Genomic DNA, 23308 nt, shown 5'->3' with positions numbered 1-23308 from the left:
CGGGTCGTGATATGCTCGACCGGGCGGCGGCTCCACCAAGCCCGAACGGCCGAGTGGGGAAGAGCGCTGCCTCTCCTCTCTCTCTCTCTCTCTCTCTATCGTGTGCCCATTCTCGCCACTTCTCAGAACGAGCATAAACGAACGCCACCTCCTTCTACCCGACTCCATCAGCCCCTACACTTTTGTTGTTGATTCTTCCCGCCCGGCTTTACGTCAAAGGGAGCCCTCTGTCGCGCCCGGAGACGGGTGCTTTACCCGCATTTTCCGCCAGTGAAGTACAATATCCGCCGACTCCGGTGTTGTCACGAGCCCCCCATCTCGAAAAGCATGGCGAGCAAGTCGTCCACCATGGCGGCTCTGTGCTCGGCCTGCCGTGCCTCTCTTTACAAACCCACAGCATCGATATACTGCACGAGCCGTCTACAGCCTCTACGCTTCACATCAACGGCAGCCAACCGCCACAGCAGCAGGAGGAGCCGTCGAACCTACGCCACAGCATCCTCATCCTCGTCTTCCGATGACGCTTCACCGCCGCCATCATGGCCTAGCTCGCCGAACCCGACGCCCTACGAGATATTCGGCATGAGCTGGCGTGAGCCCTACACCAAGCGCCGTTTCCACCAGCTCGTCAAGCTCTACCACCCCGACATGACGCCTCCGACCACCACCACCACCGCCTCCTCCTCCTCCTCCTCCTTCTCCTCGCTCTCGCGCGCCGCCCGCACCGAGCGCTACCGTCTCGTCGTCGCCGCCAACGACCTCCTCAGCGACCCTTCCAAGCGGCAGCTCTACGACCTCCACGGCGCCGGCTGGACCCGCGGCCACGCGCCCAACCTGCGCGAGCGCGACCGCGACTGGCGGCACCAGCCCAACAGCCCCGCGCGCAACGCCACCTGGGAGGACTGGGAGGCGTGGCACCACGAGCAGCGCCGGCGGCAGTACGGCGGCGACCCCCCCAGGCCCGTGTACATGAGCAACGGCCTCTTCGCGACGCTCGTCGTGGCCATGTGCTTCGTGGGCGCCATGGCGCAGAAGAACCGCGCCATGGCCGTCGGCGAGCAGTACGTCGAGTTTGTCGAGGACCGCAACGCCGACATCGGGCGCGCCATGCAGCGCACCACGAGCGCCGCCGCGGGACGCTCGCGCGAGGAGCGCATCGACTCGTTTGTGCGCGACAGGGAGAATGTGGCCTATCGCTACCGGCCGGGCAGGTATGATGCGCCAGAGGGCCTGCCAGAGGATGACGGGGGGCAGGCGGCGCGGGAGACGCAGCGGCTGCGTGGTGTGAGAGCGCCGCCGCCGTGATTATGGGGGTTTGAATAGTTGGCCTCTGTATATATATCTGTGTTTGTGATAACCCGGCAATATGCCCCGGGCTTTTGTACCCATCTTGTCTGTCGTATGTGTCATGCTTAGTGCAGCGTCCGACTACTGCGATGTGTTGGCGATGCTTCTCATAGGTCCAGCGGCCGCACGTGCGTTGCGCCTCGCACTTTTAGCAACAATTGTTCAACACAACACAGAGTTGAAGTGCTTGAAAGCCCACCTTGCGCTCAATGTTTGCTTCTAGAAGCCAACTGACACCAGAAGCGTCAATTGAACCAATCTATGGCCAAGGCGGCGCGTCTTCAACACACAGCAAGTCCTACAGGGTAGCTCGTTGAAGCTCGGAGCTCCCAAGCTCACCGGAGCTCCCCTGGTCGGGAAGCGCACCGATCAAGCAAAGCCGAGCTTCACTTTGTCCGACCTTCCTCTCACAGATGAACAAGCCCACTGTTCCGAATGGAGCCCTATTTCCTCACAGGGGGGCGTGTAAAAAACTCAAGGGAGTACCCACGCAGCCGTGTGTCTCCGAATAATTCTCGCGGGCCGTTGAAATACGAGCGCTGGCGATTGTGATTGAAATACAGCGATCATTACAGCGCTATTGTGCTATAATTTCACCAGCGCAGGGAAAACGACCTAGCAGTAGCAGTAGGCTTGCGTTGCTGGCTTGTTCCCTCCTCCTTTTCCTGTATCTTTTACCGTAGCCCTGGCCAGCTGGCAGCTGGCAATTCCTTTTTTGGCGCCGGCGATACCGCGCCACGGGGCGTGCCGGCTGTCGACCCGGTGCCTGGGTTTGCCCCTGTCTCAGTGCTTACTACTTGAAAAAAACAAAGAAAAACGCCAGAGATCAGGAGCAAAAGAAAAAAACGACAAAAATAGAGAGTCTTAGTACTCGTGAGGAGCGCCAATTTGGACAAATATTGTGTCATTTTTCTCAGCGATTTTCAGTGGCCATGTTGGTTGCCAGTGTCAATCGATGATGCTCAGGGCGCCAGAGCAGAACCCATAGCGGTCTCATTCCCTGAGCCAAGGACCATGACATGCCCCATTATCCTCCTCTTTCAAAATATTACCATCATCTTACACGTTCACGCCCCGTGGACCATGTGCATTCTTGTTTTGGTGCTTGGACGAGCAATGGGCCCACGGCCCCCACTGGCTTGGGTCTGATTCTTCTGTCATGATTTGAGCGAAAAGGAGCGGATATGAGCAGAAAGATGGAACCTTGCCCTCTGTTCCATTTTGGTTGTCCACTCTACGAATAATAGCTTGTACGTGGTGGGCTTCAATTTCTAGTGCTTTGGATCAATGCGTACTGGTAGAATGGCAGAATGGCTCTTGTCGTCATGTGCCAAGCTGGCGATGCAGCAAAAAATAAGCTCTCTCATAAGCTGCGTCAAGCTTAGCCGCTTTACGTTGGAGCGCCACCATGCATACGGGCAATATATTACCAGTACCACCAGTGCGCCGGGACAAAGACGAGCTACAGCTGCAGCCTAGTGCCTCGGAATGGCAGCGCAAGGAGCTCGGCCAAAATAGGCATCGCGCACGAAAGGGATAAGAACACGCGCTAGAACGACAGGCAGAAAATTTTTCTGCGCCTTGTTGCCCTGCCGAGCTTCTGGTGGCTGACAGGGTCGGCCAGCTACGTAATGGCGCGCGATGCAGGGGAGCCCAGCCACTGACATGTAGCTGCAGTGGCCAACAACGGCATGCAACACACCTTCGTTGCTAGCGCTGCCCACGGCCGAAGCCAAGTTTCAAAGGCTGAAGCTAGGCGAGCAGAGCCTCAGGCCTTTCTTTGCTTGTGCCAGATCCACTGCGAGATTGCCACGAAAATGGCGCCTTTCGGCCGGCATCATATCTGGCGGGTACCAACACTCGGGGGCGAAACGAGAACCGTGTAGCTTGCGGCGGAGAGAGAGAGTTGGCCTGTTGGCGAGTCGGTGATGATATGGCTGAATCGAGTGTTGAAAGCGTCGCTGGCTTCATGACCACAAGCTGCCTGAGCCCAAAGACCAGAGCATCTATCCGGCATGCATTTGTACCATCGTTACATGTGTTGACTTCGGAACCTTGGCGGTATTCCGGTCGGGAGCCGGCGACCTCGGGTGTAGGTGGTATGTAGGCCGGCCCCTAGCATGGTGTCGCTTCCCTGCACAGAGACCTGGTGACAGGATGCCATTGATCCAAGAACCAAAACGCTGCCATTCAAGCTCCAGAGGAAAATGGGCAAACCACACCCTTTATACCTTCAGTCTGCTGTCCGTTCCTGGATTGTCCCACCGCGAGAACAAATCGTATCCAGTCTTTCGCTCTTTGCTCACGTCGACACACACACACAAGGCCAGAAGCTTCTGAGCAGGACAGCGGGAGCAACAGAGCCGCACGCCCCCTTGCTCGAGCTTTTGTCGTGCTTGAGGCCAACAATGACCCGCTTACGGTGGCCCGAGACATTCTCAAGCGGATAAGAGGCCCAACTTTTCCTGCTATCACCACACCCAGCGACCAGCACGGTAATGCTATTTGCTGTTGGCGCCCACGTGTAAAAACCGGCTTCCACTGGGACCAGTGGTTTTGCTTGTGGCCAGCAGCAATCCTGGTCGCCTGGCCGGCCAGGTGACACCTGAAGCTACCAGTATACCACCCTTGCGCTGGAGCACCACAAAAGCTCGCGAATTTCAGAGCATTCTGCCCTGAAGTGTGCCGTAATAAAGTGCTGCCGTCAGCCTGGCGTTCAGGGGGGTGCACGCTGTGAGGGTGATTCCGGACAAAGACTGGCAAGTCTCTTCTGTTTCGCTTCCTCAGGCCGAATCTGTAGCCTTATCGCTGGTGCGCTTAACCCGATACGGCCTGTTGGTGTCGGTTTTCTGCAGCCAATCTGCGCCGCGCTTCCGATAAGTCCTAATGCGGCATATCTGATAGACTTTGCCGCAAAAAAATGTTGCATCCTTAATTCAACGGCATCGACATTCCATAAAAACGGAGGGAAAAAAGTTTTCTCCCCCCTAATACGCCCAGTAGCGCATGGGTTCACAACAGTGTGGTGGCGTTGCTCATTTCTTTGCATCTGCAGGACGAAAATTATAGCAGAGAAGAGCTGTTGAGAGTTGTTGCTGCGTATTTGTTTCCGGCCGAGCAAAGGCTGCATTGAGCTCGGTAGAACACATCGTACATACTGGTAAAGCCGTAGTGTACCTGTAGTAGTGTTATCGCCCTGTGCCATGCATATAACTCGGATATGGCTGCTCTCCGTTCGGCTTTCGTATTGGCCAACAAACAAACTCGCTCGCTGCGAAGCTTTGGTCGTCCCTCTTATCTGCACACCCCGTAACCTCCTTTGCTTTCATTTTTTTCTCTCTGCTGTGCTCATGATTCATGGCCCACCCGCCAAGCACGCAAACGTCTCGGGCTTCTCAAACTCTCTCGACGTCCCTCCCAGCGGGCTGGCTGGCTGAGCCGTTTCCACTCTCACACCCTCCCAAACCCACCCGACTTTGCCCGATCCACCATCAACGCCTGGTTCGTGAGGCCATCACCGTCCATCAATTCTGCCCACACACCCTGCTGGCCCCCGTTCAAGTAGTTGCTCTCGTCAGAATATCCCTCTCTGCCCCGGCCGCCCCGGCCCCCTTTGCTTTCAGGCCATAATATTGTACACACAGTCCTCAAAGTCCCGTAGCATACTCGTAGACCCCAACCCCAGTGGATCTCTCTCACCTGACTCCAGTCCTTTCTCTTCCTCCCTTTTCCTCCAGACTTTTACTCCTTCTCTCCCACTCTTTTGCTTTCAGACCTCAGCACCATCTCCAATACCTCACCTTCAACCAAACCTCAATCTCCTCTCACCAACCTTCACAATGGCCTCCCGCTTCGTCGCCTCCCGCCTGGCCTCTGCCGCCCGCGTCAATGTCGCCGCTGCTTCCAAGCGCTCCATCTCTGGTACGTAGCTCCACGAGATGAAAAGTTTTCTCCTGGATCGGAGGGCTGTTGAAATCATCGGAACCATCCCCAATGGATCTCCCTGGTTGTCAATGGCTTCGATTCAACTTCAATCGTCTCGATCAGCCTCCCATTGGCCCAATTGACTGACATTGCTCGTCTCAGGTGCCGCTAAGCGCACTCAGGTCGTCCCCCGTACCGCTTTCCAGGTCCAGCGCCGTGCCTACTCCTCCGAGATGGCCAACGCCCTCGTTGAGGTCTCCAAGAACATTGGTATGGGCTCTGCCGCCATTGGTCTGACTGGTGCCGGTATTGGTATTGGTCTCGTTTTCGCTGCCCTCATCAACGGTGTTGCCCGCAACCCTGCTCTCCGTGGCCAGCTCTTCTCCTACGCCATTCTGGGTTTCGCTTTCGTCGAGGCCATCGGTCTTTTCGATCTCATGGTTGCCCTCATGGCCAAGTTCGTACGTATAACCGATATGCCGAATATTCCCTCATAACAGCCGGCTAACGTTTGCTTCAGACGTAAACAATTTCTCATTCAATTGAGTCGATCCCTCTTCACTGATGGGGTCTCTAATATCCGGGGACGATCAGCGATGTCTGTGTACGGTATGAAGGTCTCGCGACGGAGCTCCTTTACCGGCACTCACCTATGTTTAAAAAACGGAATTGCATTATAGATGGGATAGACACTTGGGAGGCGGACATGTCTGAGGACATGATCGTGATAGATTTGGAAAGCCCACACACAAGTTCCTATGCGGAACTACCCTGTAAAATAAAAGGTCAATCATCTCGATCATAAAATTTTCTTTGTCGACAACAATCGATACATCTTCAACCTTTGTTCAACATGATGTGACGATCGTTTGCCGGCCGAAGCATCTCCAGCAATGCGAACCAAACTTAGTCTCGAATCACGAAATCCGAATCATCTCGTTGTCCCGACTCCGATTGGCAGGGACAGAACGTCTTCTTCAGATTGGGGTTGGCAGCTGCGAGCTCTGTGAATTTCTGTTTGCCGAAGCTGCGCCTTAGCACGCTTCACGTCAAGGTTGGAAGTTCAATTAGCCGTCACTGCTTGCAACGCGATATGCCGAAACATAGCTGGTGACTGATCAATTGAGCTACGCTGGAGCCAGCTCCTGCTTCGGATGACGCTTCCGTAAAGCTGCAAAGTCGGGTTCGGAGATAGTTGCACGTCGCACACCAGCGATTATCTGGTGACTAGTCATGTCGCCCGATCGTAGCCATTTGACTTATCTGATCCATTGACCAATTCATAGTCCAGGCTTCGGAGATTCTGGGGTTCAGTGTTGTGGCCGCGACCATCGCATTGCTCGTCAACGTGGGACGGCGCAGAGCTTCCTATGTCCCCTCGGGTTTTGCATTGCCGTTTCCACTGTGTCGTAAATATATATCTCGAATCTGTAGATTCAACAGCCTGGTCAGAGTTCACCTGCAGGTCACGATGAGCACATCATGACTGATGGAAGACTGGTTGTGTCCCAGCGACGCTCCGATGTTAGCCGCAAACACGAGGGACCAGTAGCTAGGTGTGCGGCTTGGCGAACGAGACAAGTTGAGTCAATTTTGTAAACAATCATTATTTCAAGGGAAAGGAGCTTGCATGTATAAATGTAAATACTCAATTGAAAAGCTGCATGATGTTGGGAGGTTGGCGGGACGCGAATGTGCTGCAGCTTCCCCTCACGTTGCAACGGCGGTACGTACCGTGCCGGCTATGTTTTTCCGGCTTGGCTGAGTTGTGCAGGAACAACATCTGCATATGCACAACCACATCAAGTTAATGAATAGCATCTAGACAATTATTTCATATAGCTCCATAATCATGTGTGCACGAATTAAGTCAGCTCATCATATCTGCACGACAAATATTAACATTCACAAGCAATATCACAAGCACTATCACAATTCAGCAGCTTCACATAGTCCGATTCCTTCTCTAACCTAATAACGCCATCTTAAAAATGCTGTGTACCCTCATTTCTTAAACGTAGCACTCCTCTCTCCTCTGATTGGCGGCGCTTTTCTCGCGCCCTTCATTGGATCGTCGCCAGTCTTGGAGTATGGATCAAACACCTTCTGTGGTTTTGCCGGGCGAGCCGCCGCCGCCGCAGCACCGTCACGTTTAGCGTGCATGACGGATGTCGCCTTGCTATAATCAAATGGCACCGCATTATACTTCTTGTCCGAAGCCTTTTTCTTCTGCTCCTTCTCCGCCTGCCGCTGCGCCTTCTTTGCCAATTTGGCTTCCCGCTTTTCTTGTATCTCCTGTGCAGCTTGCTTCTTGGCAGCCTTGCGTTGCTTCTTCGGCCGAGGCTGATCGTCGTCAATCTCAATGATGCCGTCAGCAGGAGCTGGCTCCATTGGCTTGTCACCCTCCTCATCCTGGTCAGAGTCGGACTCTTCGCTCGTTTCTGAATCTTCGTCTGGCGCAGATTCCGACTTGCGTTTCGTTCCGCGTTTCAACGTGAACTCTTCATCTTCCTCTGGAGGAGCAGGCGCCGGCGGCAGAAGAGCTTCTGGCTCTGTAGGCGAAGAAGCATCTTGCTCCAATTCTGCGCCTTCTTGCACCGAGGCAACAAACCTCTGCCAAGGGAAGGGAACTTCTTCATGCAGACCTTGATCCACGTCGCGGGAACCGTCCCGCCGTGAGCTGATGGGCATGTCGCCAAATAGGCGTGAGCGAGGTAGGCTTCGGTAGGCGATTTCACCACCAAGGTCAGGCAACTTTGTGAGGTCGCGGCCCGCCTTGGGCAGAGCGTTTCTCGTCGCCGCGTCTGGGGCAATGCTTGCAAAGAATTGTAGCAGACTAGGTCCCGGATTTTGACTCGCTTCCAGAACACGCTCCCAAATTTCGTTGATTCTAGATCTGGCCAGGGGCGCTGTGAGCGGCATTAGGCTGTGAAGAGCCTTGGCGTCGGGAGGATTGGCACGGCAGATGTCAGCCAGATGAGTTGTTCCCAGCACAAAGTTGGGGCTCTCATCTTCTTTTCTGGCCGTATCATCTCGCCATTTCCAAATAGTCTTAAACAGTGTGAACTGAGCTGCGTCGTAGGACAAATGTGAATGCTTCAACACGTAGTTGTACCAGCCTCGTGGGCCCTCTCCTGTCTCCTCGTTATAACCCGGATGCACATGCCGAGACAGGGAAAGTTCTCTCGATTTTTGCAGAGCACGGCCTATCAGGTCCTGCTCTGGTACGCTTCGATTTGACGAGGAGACGAGGTCATTGCGAACCTGGTCATAGATGTGGAGTAGGTAATGGGTATCGGATCGAGCGTAGTAAAGCATCTCTTCGGGGATCGGGCGAATGCGCCAGTCAGCCAATTGATACTGCTTGTCGGCATCGAAATTGGCAAATTTGGAGAGCAAGAAGGCAAGGCTTCGACCCGAGTAACTCAGCTGCTCGCAGGCAAAGTACGTATCGAAGAGACCATTTACGTAAAGCCCCAAGTCGCGCTGCAGCCAGACCATGTCCATGTAGGCCCCGTGGAATACTTTCACGATCGAAGGATCCGCAAAAGCCTCATTGAGTACCTCGAGCTTATGGCGCCAAGGTTGGAGAGTGTCGACGATCCAGTCCTGCTGCCGGGTGCTAACCTGCATGAGGGAAACTAGACCTGTGTATGTTCTGAAATCATGATGTTCGAGATCAATAGCAATCTCCGTTGCTTTCTTCAACTCCCGGAGCATGTCCAGGACGCCCTCGTATGTATCCACCCATATCGCAGTGGTTGTCTCGACGGGCTGCCATGGGATAGGATCAGCTACTTTGTAAGCGCTGTCGGGGTAGCTCATTTGAAGAATTTCAGGTTCGTATGGGTGTTTGTATCTAGGAACAGGGTTAGCTGATGAATGTTTGCGTGATGGAGGGTGTGCGCACTGTGTAGAGCCGTCTTCGTCGGTGAATGTGATGAGACTCTTCTCCAAAGGCACGAGGGCATGAGGCTTCTTTGTAAGAATAGGCTTCCATGGGCCAGTGGGGTAATTGTCAGGCTGCAACTCGAAGAGATTTTGGGGCTTGCCGACGTTTGCATTTCGGATAACCTTGTTCGTGGATTTTGTTCTCTTTGCCTTGGAGGACTTCGTCATGTCAGTTTGGGGCATACTTCCGAGCGTAGGTGGGTCAATACTTACAGTACCTGAGGGTGGTTCCTTGCGCTTGATGAGCCCGGTATATTCGTCAAGGGCCGTGTCGGCCTTTTCGAGGACGGAATCGACGACATCGACGACGCCCTGCCAATTTAAGTCTATATCCTCGGCATCCTCGAGCTTCGGGGCAGTGACACCGCAGGCACGCGCAGCAGACTGCAAAAGGCGCGTGGAGAGATGAAGGAGGCGCGATGACTTTTCGTCGAGCTGCTCAGCGGCGTCCGGGTTGACGGTCCGTTGGAAGCTGAGATCCTCGTTGGCGATTCGGTTGGCGTACTTGACGGTGGAGACCAAAGACTTTTGGACCCCGTCCTGCAGCGACTTGAAGTCCTGAGGTGCCGCCATTGTGAGGGTGGAGAGCTGCTGGGCGATGTTGATGGCGATGGTGTTGAACTTGTCGCAAGGCAAACTTGAAGCAGCATCAAAAATTCCTAGTTGTTATCGATAAGAACAGCGCGAGATCCACTACCAGTGGAAGTGTGCAGGCAGGCGTGCGGCGCGGTGTAAGTTGGGATTTGACAGAGTTGGCGAATTCTTTATTCAGGTGCTTTCCTAGGGTCACTCTTGCTTTTCTATCACACTGTTTGAATCATTGTCAATTTTCTTCATATTGCATGCATTCCGTCTTGTAGCGCAGCTCTTCCGACCTAGATTAAGGTCGCTTGTATCTATTTTGTCTGTCTCTTATCTTGACATTTTTTCATGATCTCATGGTCTGATTTAATCTTGAGTTTATTCATTATTTTAATTTCCTCAAGTTCCTATATCATTTTTTCCCCGGGTAACAATTACCAAGTGGTCAGCTCTCTTTTTCGCTCCCCACCTGGGTAGCGTGTGGCGGCTCTGGGATAGGCTAATGCAAGACTACAATAGCACTTTTCAGTTCAGATGAACATTACCTATATATCGCTCATTTCAAAACTCGGTCAGATATCACTGCCATTTAAAATGCAAATCTTCAACTTCGTTTAGGTTTCCAGGGAAGAGTGACCGGGCAGCCGCAGCTGGAGACCATGGTATGACAATAACGGTACGTATGCACACGCCACAGACGGCGTCACCGTGATGTAATTAACTGAAAATTGAAACAAGCTGGTCCCAGATGAACCTGGAAAACTTATCCATCGTCTAGAATTCCTCACTAATGATAGCAGGGTTGGGCCGCCAATACCCCGCCACCAGCGCCTTGTTTTGCTGGCCGCACCTACCTTCCTTAATGCCTGGTCAGCACCCATTCCCAGGCAGGCCTGTCTGGCAGTCTGTCTGCCCCTCATTGCCCGACTAAAAAGCTCCGTCCATCAAACAACTCGTGCTGCACAACATCATTGCCATTGGACGCCGCTGCAAAATAAATTACCGCAGACCCCGGATAAGGCTTCTGTCCAACTCAGACCCGTTCTCACACTCTTGTGTACTTCTCTGGTTCTTCATCCCCCGCATAGCGACTGCGTCCAACAGCAATCCGTTCGCCTTACATCACCACTGACCGCGCCACCACCACCACCACCAAAAACTCACCCCACATAAGCTGGCCAGCCCACCACCGTTTCAGTTGCTCCTCCAGCTTTCCACTCCAACGTCGTCGGGCCATTCCAAAGCTCTCCTGCGCCAACACATCTGCGCATCGTCCGCTCTCACCAGACCTGCCGTCGAGTACAAAGTCCACACACCTCCGCCACCATGTCCACCTCGGCCGAGACACAACAAGAGTCTGCCGCGCCTGGCCGTCTCTTGCTACTGTCGAATCGCCTGCCTATTACTATCAAACGCTCCGAAGATGGCAGCTATACATTCTCCATGTCCTCTGGAGGTCTCGTCACTGGCCTGAGCGGTCTCGGAAAGACCACGAGCTTCCAGTGGTACGGATGGCCTGGCCTCGAGGTCCCCGAGAACGAGGTCGACGGCATGAAGAAGCGTCTCAAGGCAGAATACGGCGCGCATCCCGTCTTTATCGACGATGAGCTTGCTGACCGCCACTACAATGGATTTGCCAGTACGTTTACATAGTATCGCTGTTTTCTTCATCACCTTGCGCTGACAACTGTAGACTCCATCCTCTGGCCGCTGTTCCACTACCACCCCGGTGAAATCACCTTTGACGAATCGGCCTGGGCTGCGTACCAGGAAGTAAACCGTCTCTTTGCACAGACCGTCATCAAGGACGTTCAAGACGGCGATCTGATTTGGGTCCACGACTACCACCTAATGCTTCTGCCCCAAATGCTGCGCGAGGAAATTGGCAACTCCAAGAAGAACGTTAAGATCGGCTTCTTCTTGCACACACCATTCCCCAGCAGCGAAATCTACCGTATCCTGCCCGTCCGTGAACCTCTCCTCACGGGTCTTCTCGATTGCGATCTCATTGGCTTCCACACCTACGACTACGCGCGCCATTTCCTCAGCAGTTGCTCGCGCATTCTCGGTACCCCGACCACGCCCAACGGTGTGGACTGGAACGGACGCTTCGTCACTGTCGGAGCATTCCCTATTGGTATCGACCCCGACAAGTTTGTCGAGGGCTTGAAGCAACCCAAGGTGCAAGAGCGCATCGCAGCCTTGAAGCGCAAGTTCGAGGGTGTTAAGCTCATTGTCGGCGTCGACCGTCTTGACTACATCAAGGGCGTGCCACAAAAGCTCCATGCTCTTGAGGTTTTCCTCACGGAGCATCCTGAGTGGATTGGCAAGATTGTTCTCGTGCAGGTTGCCGTGCCCTCGCGCCAGGACGTCGAAGAGTACCAGAACCTACGCGCCGTCGTCAACGAACTTGTCGGCCGCATCAATGGAAAGTTTGGCACCATTGAGTTTATGCCCATCCATTTCCTTCACCAATCCGTATCGTTTGATGAGCTGACGGCGCTCTACGCCGTCTCTGACATCTGCCTGGTGTCTTCAACCCGCGACGGCATGAACCTCGTCTCGTACGAGTACATTGCCACCCAGCGTGAGAAGCACGGCGTCATGATTCTCAGCGAGTTTACTGGCGCCGCACAGTCGCTCAACGGCAGCCTGATTGTCAATCCCTGGAACACGGAAGAGCTGGCCAACGCCATCCACGACGCCGTCACCATGAGCCCCGAGCAGCGCGCCGCCAACTACAGCAAGCTCGAGCGCTACGTCTTCAAGTACACCAGCGCTTGGTGGGGGGCCACCTTTGTCGCCGAAATGACACGTCTCAGTAACGAGGAGACACAAGCCAAGACCATCCGCAATGTGTCGGGTGCTGTGGTCAGCTCCGGCCAGAAAACATTGACAGAGGAGCCTGAGAGCAAGGAGCAGGAAGCCTAGGCACGGGGAATGAGCTATGACGGCTGTTTTGGATGCTCTACGGCGCATCTGAATTTTGCTTTGACAAATGGACAAAATATCACAATGAAATACAATCGGAGGGAAAAGGGAATAAAGTTCAATAGGATCTTAGCTACATTTAAGCAGGAGTCTCGGTGTTGTTCAATTTCTAGCGATTTATCAGGCTCACTTCAATACATGGCTTAAAATAGCTGTGCTTTCCCCCAGTTCCGTCGCGCTAACTTAGTCAGGCATTATCTCGAGGCACCCCTGTCGACGGTTTTATTTACGATAATTCATATGCACTTGATATCAACGCTGCGGCGGCGTCCACGTCCCCACGCTATTGATTGCGGCTGAAGCGGTCTGGGCCTTTCGCATCGTGTGCTCTGTACTTGCCTGAATTTAAGCAGTTCCTCTGAAAGGAATCGTAAGAACAGGAGTCGTCAACATGCCTCTTCATTCTTCTTCTTCTTGCCCCTCCTCCTCCTGCTTCCTGGGGACAGTTGGTCGGCCATGTCATCTTTTCCATCGCTGTTTGGCGACGGCCTGCCAAAGTACAAGTACACGCCTATACCGCCCGGCGCCGCGCGCACCTTTCGTCTCGCCAGGCTCCTCCCGCCCGAGCCCTCCTTGATCCCGGGCCTCGAGCCCACGATCCGGATTTCCCTGCTCGAGTGCGAAGCAGCAGGCGGCAGCGCCGGGCAGTCCACCGCCGCTGCCACCGCGTCTATTGAATACGATGCGCTCTCGTACGCCTGGGATGTGCCGCCCTGTGCGAAGCGTCCGACGCGGCGCGTCATTGTCGAGACGGGCGGCGAGGGACGCTTCTCCCTGCTCATCTACCGCCCGCTGGAGCGGGCGCTGCTGCGCTTCGCCGCGGCCAACGCCAAGGACGAGGACGAGACGGGGGGGCAGGGGCCGAGGTATGATCTCCCCATGTTCATCGACCAAATCTGCATCAACCAGGAAGACGACGGCGAAAAGGCGCAGCAGGTGCTCCTCATGCAGGCCATCTACACGCACGCCCGCCGCGCCGTCGTCTGGCTGGGGCCAGGCACGGCCTCGTCGGACGCGTGGTACGCCTACGTCCGGGCACTCTGCGCCGACGGTGTCATCGCCGGGGTCATGAGCCTGCCCTTTGCCAGCATTATGCGCATCTACGATGGCGTCGTGCGCCCGGCCTCGGCCGCCGCCCCGCTCGCCGACCCCGGCGAGACGCGGGACCGCGACGACCTCTTGGCGCTGACCGAGGGCTTCGCCAGCCGGTACCCCATCGCGGGCTACCTGGCCGTGCTGCGGCGCTCGTGGTTCAGCCGGCTGTGGACGATCCAGGAGGCGTGCCTCGCGCGCGACGTGGTCATGGTGTGCGGCGACGCGGTACTCTGCTTCGACTGCTTCCGCGCCGGCATGTTCTTCTACACGGTGCAGAACAACTACTGGGTGAGCCGGTTCAGCGGGCCGCTGCCTCGAGAGGAGATGCTGATGCGCACCGCCGCGTTTGACGCCACCGAGGGCTTCAACCGCATCTACCAGGAGCGCAAGGCCATCCACCGAGGGCGCGACGGCGGCCAGCACACGCCGCTGCACGAGCTCGTCATCAAGCACGGGTTGGTGAGCAAGGAGCGGTGGAAGGTCGGCGCGTCGCTCGCGCAGGACCGCATCTACGCCCTGCTGGGCCTCGCGGCCGCCGACGACCCCGTCAAGGCGCGGCTGGGCATCTACTACGACAAGGAGGACCAGGCGCGGGCGCAGGTCAGGGCCTACACCGAGGCGACGGGCCTGTTCCTGGAGCAGGGCCGCATGGACGTGCTGCTCTTCAACCAGCTCCCGAAGAAGACCGAGGGGCTGCCGTCGTGGGTGCCGGACTGGGCCATGGACCTGGTGCTACCCGTGGCGTGGCAGGCGCTGCACCAGCCGGCCTTTGCCGCAGGAGGATCGTCGCAGGTTGCTGCTGCTGCCTTGCCCAAGGCCGACGTGGCAGCGGGAAGCATCTCCGTCACGGGTGTCCCGATCGGCCGTGTCGCCGCGATCGGTCAGGCAACGTACAAAGCGGAAGATGACCCGCAGTTCCTGGAGCAGATTCGATACTCTGACGCTAAGCTCATGTTTGACGAGGTCGACAGCTTTGTCCATTCGGCCCTGACCAACAACGCCGCCGCCGCCGCCGCCGCCACGCCGCCCTCTCCCGAGACTCTCGCGCACACCAGCCTGCGCGTCTACGACTCAGGCCTCCTCGCCCGCCAGCTCATCACCGAGCTCGGCTCTCCCGCAGCCAGCATGCAGCGGCTCCTCACCGTCCAGTCCTCCATCTCGCGCCTCGGCGCGCGCATCCTCCGCTCCGCCACCAACGCGCGCGCCTACTCCCTCTTCAGCGTCTACGCCACCGTCGGCATCACGCCGTGGTACGTCGACTACTACCGCGCCACCACCGTCCTGCACCGCCTCGCCCGCGGACCGGCCCCCCTCGCGCGCACCGTGGTGCTCGCGCTCGCCGACCTCGTCGAGGACGTCGTCGGCATCTGCGTCGCCTCGGCGCGCGTCTGGCTCGCGACGTCGGCCTCGACCCCGAGGTCGTCAGGAGCGAGCACATGACGGCGTTTCTGACCAACCTCGAGCGCAACATCGGTCGGCGCGTGTTCCGGACCGACGAGGGCGGCGTCGGCATGGGGCCCGGCGCGATGCAGACGGGAGACGCCGTCGTGGTGCTCAACGGCCTGACGACGCCAATGGTGCTGAGACCGGGCGGGACGGGGACAGATGAGTGGACAGTCGTGGGCGAGGCGTACTGCGACGGGGTCATGGATGGCGAGGCCTTGGGTGTGGATGAGCGACGGTTTGTGCTGGTCTAAGGTTGCGCATCCATTTACATTCATGTTTTGTCTTTCCAACCTTTAGCAAGCGAGCATTTCACGAAGCAATAAACAACGCAATTTGGTAAACTGTCCATGTCCATGCACCTTCACCTCGGGAATGATTGTCACCGTGCGCCAGTCGATCATCTTTCATCATGTGTATTAGTCTATCTAGTGCCATTGCAAAAGTCATCACCCAAATCAGCAGGCACACAAAACCCAAGCAGAAGGGATTGCAGATAAGTCCTCGTGTGTGTGCGCATAAATTTAACAAGAAAATAGTGGTATCTGAGTCGAATTATCTTTCCTCGTCTCTCGTCATCCCTCATCAATCCATCATTCCATCCGCCCGTCAGTCCAGCGTTGTACCCTTCACGTTCACAAACCCTCTCTCCGAATAAATATAAAAAAGAAGCAAAACGCGTCAAGGCTGCAAAACAGCAAAAGAAACACAAATTTAGAGACCAAAAGGCTCACAAGAATTGAAGACAAAAGAAAGATTAATATGGCGAATTCACAATGTCGTCGCGGCCCAGCTTGTACCGGCTACTCAAGGGTGTGCCAATCTTGTTCGCTGAAGAGCTCCTGTGGCCGCCAGAAACACGAACATTTCCAATGATGCTCTCGCGAGTGGGCTTGCGGAAGCTCTGCTTGGCCACCATGTTGACTTCGTTGGGCAAAGCGACAATGACGTTCTTGTCGGAGCCAAACTTGAAGTCGTCGGCCTTGACCTCATCCTCGTAGCGCTTAATCTTGTACGGCGCCTTCATGCCGCGCAGGACACGCTTGAGGTTCCACTCGATAATGTACGGACCAGTGGCTGTGATGATGCTCGTCTCCTCGGCGCCCTCACCAGTGTTAAACTTGGCCGGAGTGAAGCTAAGAGGCTTGCCGGTCTCGTGGTAAAATTGCGCCACGTGCTCGGCCGTCAGGGCCAGACGGCGCGGCCGCGGCTTCGTGTCGGCCGAGAAACCCTTTTCAAAGCCCAGCTTTCCCTCGTTCTTGCCGTCCTTTTGCATGGCGTCGACAAGCAGGATGTAGTTTTGCGTGGTTCCGAGAATCCAGCGACCGTCGGCGGAGACATCCATGCCGGTGATTGGATCACCAAGCGCGGGCAGCTGCGTCTTGGCGCGGATGCCGAGACGGTCAAAGAGGCGAATATCGCCCTTGTTGCTGGCAACAGCGATGTAACCCTTTTCAGTGGTGGCGAGTGAAGAAAAGTCATTCTTGGAGGCGTACTGCTTCATGTCCGAATCAACGAGCTTGTTCCCAGCGAGACGGGGATCGACACGGAACAGAGCATTGTTGGAGACACCGAGGAAAGTCTGCTCAGAGGTCATCTGGGCAAACTTATTTTCGGGAGCGAAATTGATGACGGGGATGTCGTCGTGAACGTTCCACTCATCAACAACCTTGCCGTATTCGATATCCATGCGGTAGAGCTTATTGGCGTCGACATTGTTTTGAATAATGAGATCGCGGTCCTCCCCATGTAGCATGACCTTTTTGGGATTCATAAGCTTGCCCTTAGGCGTCATGACCTTGGAGATGTTGGTGGCAAATTTGAGGCGGTTGTCGCCGGTATGGGAAAAGACGCCAATCTTGGAGCCACGGACGACAAAGGAGCGGTCATGTTTGTAGCCAACGGCAAGTTGTGAGTTCATTTCACGATCATCCTTGTCCTGCTCCTCTTCTTCGTCTTCATCACTGTCATAGGCGTCGCTGCGAATGCCCTCCTCATCAGCCTCCTCCTCCTCCTCTTCTTCCTCTTCCTCTTCCTCTGTAGTAGGAGCGTCTTCCATGGTCAGATCGCCCATGGAGTCGAGAACATATTCACGCTCCTTTTCTTGAATCTTGGCCCACTTTGTCTCGTTGAGCCTCTCCCAGATAGCCTGCATGATGGCTTCCTGAAACTTCTCGAGCGTAGGCTGGTCCTTGAATCGGAGCAGCCAAGAGCGAGCGGTACCATCAGGGCTAAAGTGGTTAAAGACGAAGGAAAGGAACTGGAAATCGAACACGGGGCTAAAGTCGGAAACCACTGGCGTTCCCAACCAAGGCTTTTGGCCCTCAATTTGAAGCCAGTATTCCCATTTGCCAACCTCGGAGACAGTCGCGACAACCGAGTCGTCGACTATGGCAAAGTGGCCGGGCTGGGGATCGTAGACATGCAGCTCAGCAGCGATGCTGGCATAAATCTCCTTCGGCTTGGGCGGATTGTTGGCATCGTAAACAGGGCCGGCAGGCTTCTTCTCCTGCTCGGGAACAGCAGCAGGGGGGGTAGCAGTGCGCTGCTTGCTGGGAGTAGTTGGCGCCATGAACTCGGTAGAATCGATAGAGCGTGTGAGGGAGGGGCTGTTGAGGGGACTGGCGGGTGGGATTGGCAGCTCCTCGTGAAATTCAAACTGCTGGAGATCCTCTTCGGAGGCGGTGGTATTTGGCTTGCGGTACTTGCGCTCGTACTGGCACTCCTGGGCGGCGCGCAGGAAGAGCTGGACCTGGTTGGGAGCAACGGCTCTGTCGCAGACAAACTCGTAGACGTCGCCGGTGTCACCACTCAGATCGCGCCAGGCGATGACGCTGTCGCCGCCGTCGCGGGCCTCGACGCGAAAATGCAGCGCCTCGTCGAGCAGAAACGTCTTTTCGTCACGCTCGTTGGCGAGGGCGTCGATTTCGGCGTCGTCGCCCTCTTCCTCGGCGAGAAGCTCCTCTTCGCCCTCCTCAAAAGCTCGCTGGACGACGAGCTGGTAGTGGAAGTCTTGGTTTGTACGGCGGATGCGGATGGCAGCGTCTTTGAAGATGAGTTCGGAGTAGCCCTTGGGGGAGAGGGGGCGGACGAGGTAGAGCTGACCCTGGGGCAGCTCGATGAGGGATTCCTGGGCGCCGGAGCCGAAGATCAGCTTGCCCACTGGGAAGGTTAGTAGTCAGGACTATGTTTGGGGGGGGGGGGGGGGGGGGGGAGAAGAAAAGGCCAGTTGCTGGTTGGTGCAAAGGGAACGAAAGTGAGGGGTTCAAGGTGACAGCCTGGTGGGAGGGACCTGCAGGAGGCAACCCCTCATGACATGTGAGGAGCTGCACACCTGCACACGGTGACGAGTACACCTGCGGCCCAATAAGCGACCTAGCCTCGCAATCTCCGTTCCCCCAGGCCAGAGAAAGAAAGAAAGAAAGCTCCGTCAAATGCAAGTGATTCGCAGCGCATCGATTGTGGACTTACCATTTCGCAGGACAAACATGCTGTCCGCCAAGGTGGGGTGAAGCTTTTGTTTGTGTTTATCTGGTCGCTAGGCGCAGAGGGTACCTAGGCAAGGGACAAGAGAGACTCCTGCGTCGACACCAGTATTTCGGGTAGAGAGACGGTCTCTGTAGTTCCGAGAAGAATCGGTAGTTCGAAAGTCGTCTTGCCTCGCAAGCGATACGCAGATGCCCTGGTGCAAGTATGAAGAGGGGGAAGAAATAAAACAAAATGGTTGCCGTGGAGGGGTGTAGTGGCCTGTGTCGGTGGTGCCGGTGCAACAGCCTACCTACCTAGCTTGACGTCTTGGTGGGGCAAGGGTTCTGTGGGCGGCCGCCGCAAACGCTGCTAGGGATACTGGTAGAAGAATAAAACCGGATGATGTAATAAATGCCTTGGCTATCGTCGCTGTGGCTTGTAAGAGACACACAGCAAGACTTGACACTCCTGTGGCCTGTCCAAGGAAGAAAAAGGTGTAGATTGTTGCGGGCAGCTGTACATGATAACAGGTTCGCTTAAAAGAAAACAATTATTTGCCACCCCGCCTAGCAACGGGTCCAATCAAGCTCTGCCTTTACAGTCACTGGCTTGTGACAGCCCAAAATAATAATCATTCCCAGTCATGAAACCAGCCAGCCCTGTGAACCATTCCGATTTGTTCATCAAAGTATTGGCGAATCAAATGCTGCCCATATTTGTGCTTCTGCTGCCTAGCTCTGCTGCCTGCCGGTTTTATAGCCAAGCCATTGCCATTTAGCGTGTTTACGTGTTGCTGCGTGTTTTGGAACCTGTTCGGCCGCGCTGTTAAACGCAAAAACTCAAAAACTCAAAAACTCAAAAAAAAAAAAAAGAACATCCAACCGGTGACGTAACTGCGCTACACTCTTGATGCCAACTTCTTTGCCACCCCAAAAATACCTGCTGTGCATGCTATCATGCTGTACTACTAGCGAGCACCCTATTAGTGTAAAAGTACAAAAGTAGGAGAGTATAGGTGACAATTTATCAAACGGTAGACCGGACTGCTTGACAATCTACTTTAGTAGTACATCACTAAAAGGAAAGCAAATAAAAACATATGTTGCTAATATGCTGTGTTACCAGTGACTCCTTGCCAGTGTAGAAGAATAAAGTGGAAGAGTACATTTGACAATCTATCAAACGGTAGACTGGACTGATTTTACAGTCTACCTGGGGAATATATCGCTAAAAATAAAAGAAATAAAAACTGACAAAAATGAGCGTTGCAATGAAAGTCCGCCATACTCCAAACCCGTGATCCCATCTCGTAACCCATCCTGCCTTTTGGGCACAAAAAGAAAGGGTACCAATTGCGTAGCCCATTTATAACTCGTCCATCATCATCAAATCATCCAGGTCATTCTCCATGCTCTGGAAAAAGTCCTCCCGTCGCTGCTGCTGCTGCTGCTGCTGTTGTTGCCGGCTCGTCGTCGGCTGGCCCCGGTACGGGTTCACGTACGCGCCGCCGCTGCCCGCGTTGCCCGCCATGTCGTCGGCCAGCAGCCGCGCCACGTTTTTGCCCATCAGCGCGCTCGTCTCCATGGTCGAGATGAAGCTCTCGATGCCCGACGTGTAGTAGATACCGTTGCCCACAATTGGGTCCTGAAACGTGACCCGCGGGAGCTCGACCGGGTACGGATTGAACTTTTGCATGTGGTACCACGTCACCTTGTTCGGCTCCGCGCCGCCGTCCATGATTTGTTCCTGTCCTTCAGCCATCTGCTGCTGCTTGTCCTTCCAGTCGCTGTCAAAGAAGCTGTCCAGGAACACAGGCGCCACCTCCTTGGGCGCAAAGAGCTTGTACAGGTATTCGGCCTGCTGCGTCGTCGGATTCACCACGGTTCGCAGTGTGCTCAGGGAAAAGAAGCCCGTATCGCCCACCACGTTGTCTGGATCAGCTGCACTGCCCGCCTTGAGAGTCGTGTAGATATTCGACGGCGGCGTGCCTCCGCGCGGCAGCCCAAACATGTCGGTGCGCAGCCTGTACGGAGACGTGAACAAGACAACGTGCAGCTCCTTGTAAGGGATCTTGTCAATCTTATGTGTGATGATGCCTCTGCCCGCAGAGATGTTGCTGTATTGCCAGGGCGTGGCGATGATGACATCATCAAAGGCCGTCCGGACAGCCTGGTTGTCCACCACGGAAATGGCATACTTTTTCAACGCGCGAGCAACACTGTTAGGACCTTCGGGCTTGAAGTTGATGGCCTCGACCGTGGCGTTGCGGTAGAAGTTGGCACCGCTAGCCTCGATCATCTTGTCGAATATCTGCCAGTTGCCGCCCCGGACGGCCACGGCACCGTCCGTCGCAAACGAGACCATTGTTTCCAACCCGTGAATGTGCGCCAGGTTGGAGCCGTAGTTGACGCGCGTGGCCGGCTGCAGAACATGTCGGCAAAAGTCCTCGTTGACTTTGGCGTCTGCCAGGAACTGCTCACCGGTGACGCCGGTGACGCGCTCGAGGCCGAGCTCGTAGGCGCGCTGTGTGAGCGAGCGGAACGGGAAGAAGGGCGGATCGTACAGCTTCAAGAACGTGCCGACAACCGTCTTGACCAGGCTGACGGCGCGGTAGGGGCTCATGCCGTAGCGCCACCACATACGCGCCGCCTCCCACCACCAGGAGCTGCCGCCCTCGGTCGTCTCGAAGACGATGTTCTCGCCGTCCCAGATGATGGTCAGGTCGCCTTTGTTGGATGGCATCGGATCGTCGAGCGTCAGGTTGAATCGCAAGGCGGCATCATGCATGATGCGATTGGCTGTGACAAAGATGGAAGCGCCGAGCTCGACGGGCAGCTCCCCGGATGTCGGGTCATCGTAGGCGTGCACGGTGAGTGTACGGCCGCCAACGCGGGGCGTCTTTTCGAAGATGGTAATGTTGATGGGGAGGTCTTCGTCGCGCGCGTATTGGCTGAGGTGATACGCAGCTGATGCACCGGCAGCTCCAGCTCCTGCGATGTAGAGCTCATATTAGCAATGCTGTTTTTGAGGTACAATTGTTGTTGTCGACATGGTACCCCACGGGGAAGGTTGTCACTGTCACATGCTCGGTGGCGTCGTATTTTACTCATGTTTGTAGATCCAGAATCTCAAACAACAGAGGCATTCTCCAAAAAAAAAAAAAAAAAAAGAAATCGACGTACCGATAATGGCTACATTTCGCACCGATTCACGGTCACGAGTTTTGCGTGGCGGCGCCGCACCCAGCGCGCCGGCCAAGCTGGTAAAGACGACCACCCAGTGAGCTAAAGTGGCTACCATGATTGAATATTGAGGACGCGGGATAAAAGAGAAGAGAAGAGAAGAAGAGAAGATTTAAGCGGAGGGGAAAACAGAGGAATCGCTCTCCCAGAGAATGAATGAATTAGAGAAAGACGTTGGGCCACGGCTGTTGCATGGCGAGAGCTTGCGTCTGTGAAAAGGTCGAAAGGGAATGAATGAGTGACAGAAGAAAGAATGGCATGCCCATGGGGGGACGACATGTTTGTCTTTGCAAGGGACATGCACCCCAAGCCCAGGCCCCAGGGTCCTTTTAGCACCCCAGCAAGTACCTAGGTACCTACATTGGGCCGTGTTTGCCGCCCAAGAAAAGCCCGGTCCAGGCTTGCGCAAGTCTCTTTGCCCGTCTGTCTTGCCCTGGAGAAGGGCAGCTTGGGCGGCCTGTGCAGCCACTGCAGGGAGGCGTCGGTTGCGGCTGGCCCGGACGGGTTGCGGGCCCATGCCTGCCTGAAAAGGCGCATCCAAGCCGCCACGCTCAAAGATGCTCAATCTTGAGCAACAACAAGAAATAGAAACACATGTTCCACGTCGTCGTGAATGTATACTTCTAGAGCTAATCACAATCTGCCGTCATGTTAAAAAGTACACATCAGTTTCGTGAGCCGACACCGATCACCCATATTTGAGCTGCTGCGGGTGCTCGGATGCCCCATTTCGTTCTGCCTTGCCTGTGCTCCGGACTCGTTCCACCCTCTGGAACCTGTAGGCTGCAGCAGGCACCACACTGCGCTGTCGCTCTTTGCCACTACCGGGTGTGATGGCTCATCGCGGGATACATTGTGTGATGTGTGCTGCTAGGTAGCTCTTGAGGAGCACACACTCATCATCACTTGCAGCAGTCTTCTACTGTAGATACATTCGAGTGAACGGCACCTCTATTCCATCGGAAACGGAACGTGCACGCTGGACCCCCGCACTGTCCAACTTCTACATCGTGCACTAGTTACACTTTAATTCACACGACCATGTATAGATCACATTTCAATTCTCCGCACATGTCACGAGCATCCTCATTCAGCTTGCGTCTCATCGAGTTCATTTGCACAAGTCAACTTTCTCTAATACCGCAGGTGGTACTTTGCCTGCTGTTATAAGCTGTCCATTCTTTGTGCTGCTCCTCCTTTGCTAACAATACACTCAACACATTTGTTCGCGTGGCCGTCTTCTCCAAAGGCCGCCGCCGGGGAAT

The 23308-nt window shown here is 55.3% G+C and overlaps 7 protein-coding genes across 7 annotated transcripts; 4 read left to right on the top strand and 3 right to left on the bottom strand.

Moving 5' to 3' along the window:
- Positions 1-327: 327 nt before the first annotated feature.
- Positions 328-1305, top strand: LMH87_005451 (uncharacterized protein; the record flags this gene model as incomplete). Its single annotated transcript, XM_056203173.1, has 1 exon — positions 328-1305. One exon carries the CDS (start codon positions 328-330, stop codon positions 1303-1305), a length of 978 nt encoding a protein of 325 aa, XP_056058658.1.
- Positions 1306-5186: 3881 nt separating this feature from the next.
- Positions 5187-5797, top strand: LMH87_005450 (uncharacterized protein; the record flags this gene model as incomplete). The annotated part of the gene is made up of 3 exons (XM_056203172.1): positions 5187-5268; positions 5434-5732; positions 5792-5797. The coding sequence occupies 3 exons, from the start codon at positions 5187-5189 to the stop codon at positions 5795-5797; spliced, it is 387 nt and encodes a 128-aa protein (XP_056058657.1).
- Positions 5798-7275: 1478 nt separating this feature from the next.
- On the bottom strand, positions 7276-9795 carry LMH87_005449 (uncharacterized protein; the record flags this gene model as incomplete). The annotated part of the gene is made up of 3 exons (XM_056203171.1): positions 7276-9130; positions 9182-9381; positions 9436-9795. The coding sequence occupies 3 exons, from the start codon at positions 9793-9795 to the stop codon at positions 7276-7278; spliced, it is 2415 nt and encodes an 804-aa protein (XP_056058656.1).
- A 1335-nt stretch (positions 9796-11130) lies between these two features.
- Positions 11131-12735, top strand: LMH87_005448 (uncharacterized protein; the record flags this gene model as incomplete). The annotated part of the gene is made up of 2 exons (XM_056203170.1): positions 11131-11443; positions 11498-12735. The coding sequence occupies 2 exons, from the start codon at positions 11131-11133 to the stop codon at positions 12733-12735; spliced, it is 1551 nt and encodes a 516-aa protein (XP_056058655.1).
- A 516-nt stretch (positions 12736-13251) lies between these two features.
- On the top strand, positions 13252-15587 carry LMH87_005447 (uncharacterized protein; the record flags this gene model as incomplete). The annotated part of the gene is made up of 2 exons (XM_056203169.1): positions 13252-15249; positions 15309-15587. The coding sequence occupies 2 exons, from the start codon at positions 13252-13254 to the stop codon at positions 15585-15587; spliced, it is 2277 nt and encodes a 758-aa protein (XP_056058654.1).
- A 503-nt stretch (positions 15588-16090) lies between these two features.
- Positions 16091-18823, bottom strand: LMH87_005446 (uncharacterized protein; the record flags this gene model as incomplete). Its single annotated transcript, XM_056203168.1, has 2 exons — positions 16091-18495; positions 18805-18823. 2 exons carry the CDS (start codon positions 18821-18823, stop codon positions 16091-16093), a joined length of 2424 nt encoding a protein of 807 aa, XP_056058653.1.
- Positions 18824-20166: 1343 nt separating this feature from the next.
- Positions 20167-22101, bottom strand: LMH87_005445 (uncharacterized protein; the record flags this gene model as incomplete). The annotated part of the gene is made up of 2 exons (XM_056203167.1): positions 20167-21791; positions 21984-22101. 2 exons carry the CDS (start codon positions 22099-22101, stop codon positions 20167-20169), a joined length of 1743 nt encoding a protein of 580 aa, XP_056058652.1.
- Between the last annotated feature and the right edge of the window lie 1207 nt (positions 22102-23308).

This window comes from Akanthomyces muscarius, chromosome 1 (assembly GCF_028009165.1).
Source record: "Akanthomyces muscarius strain Ve6 chromosome 1, whole genome shotgun sequence".
Taxonomy (NCBI): Eukaryota; Fungi; Ascomycota; class Sordariomycetes; order Hypocreales; family Cordycipitaceae; genus Akanthomyces; species Akanthomyces muscarius.
The sequence above is the reverse complement of the archived record's forward strand: the minus strand, read 5'-3'. Positions and strand labels throughout refer to the sequence as shown.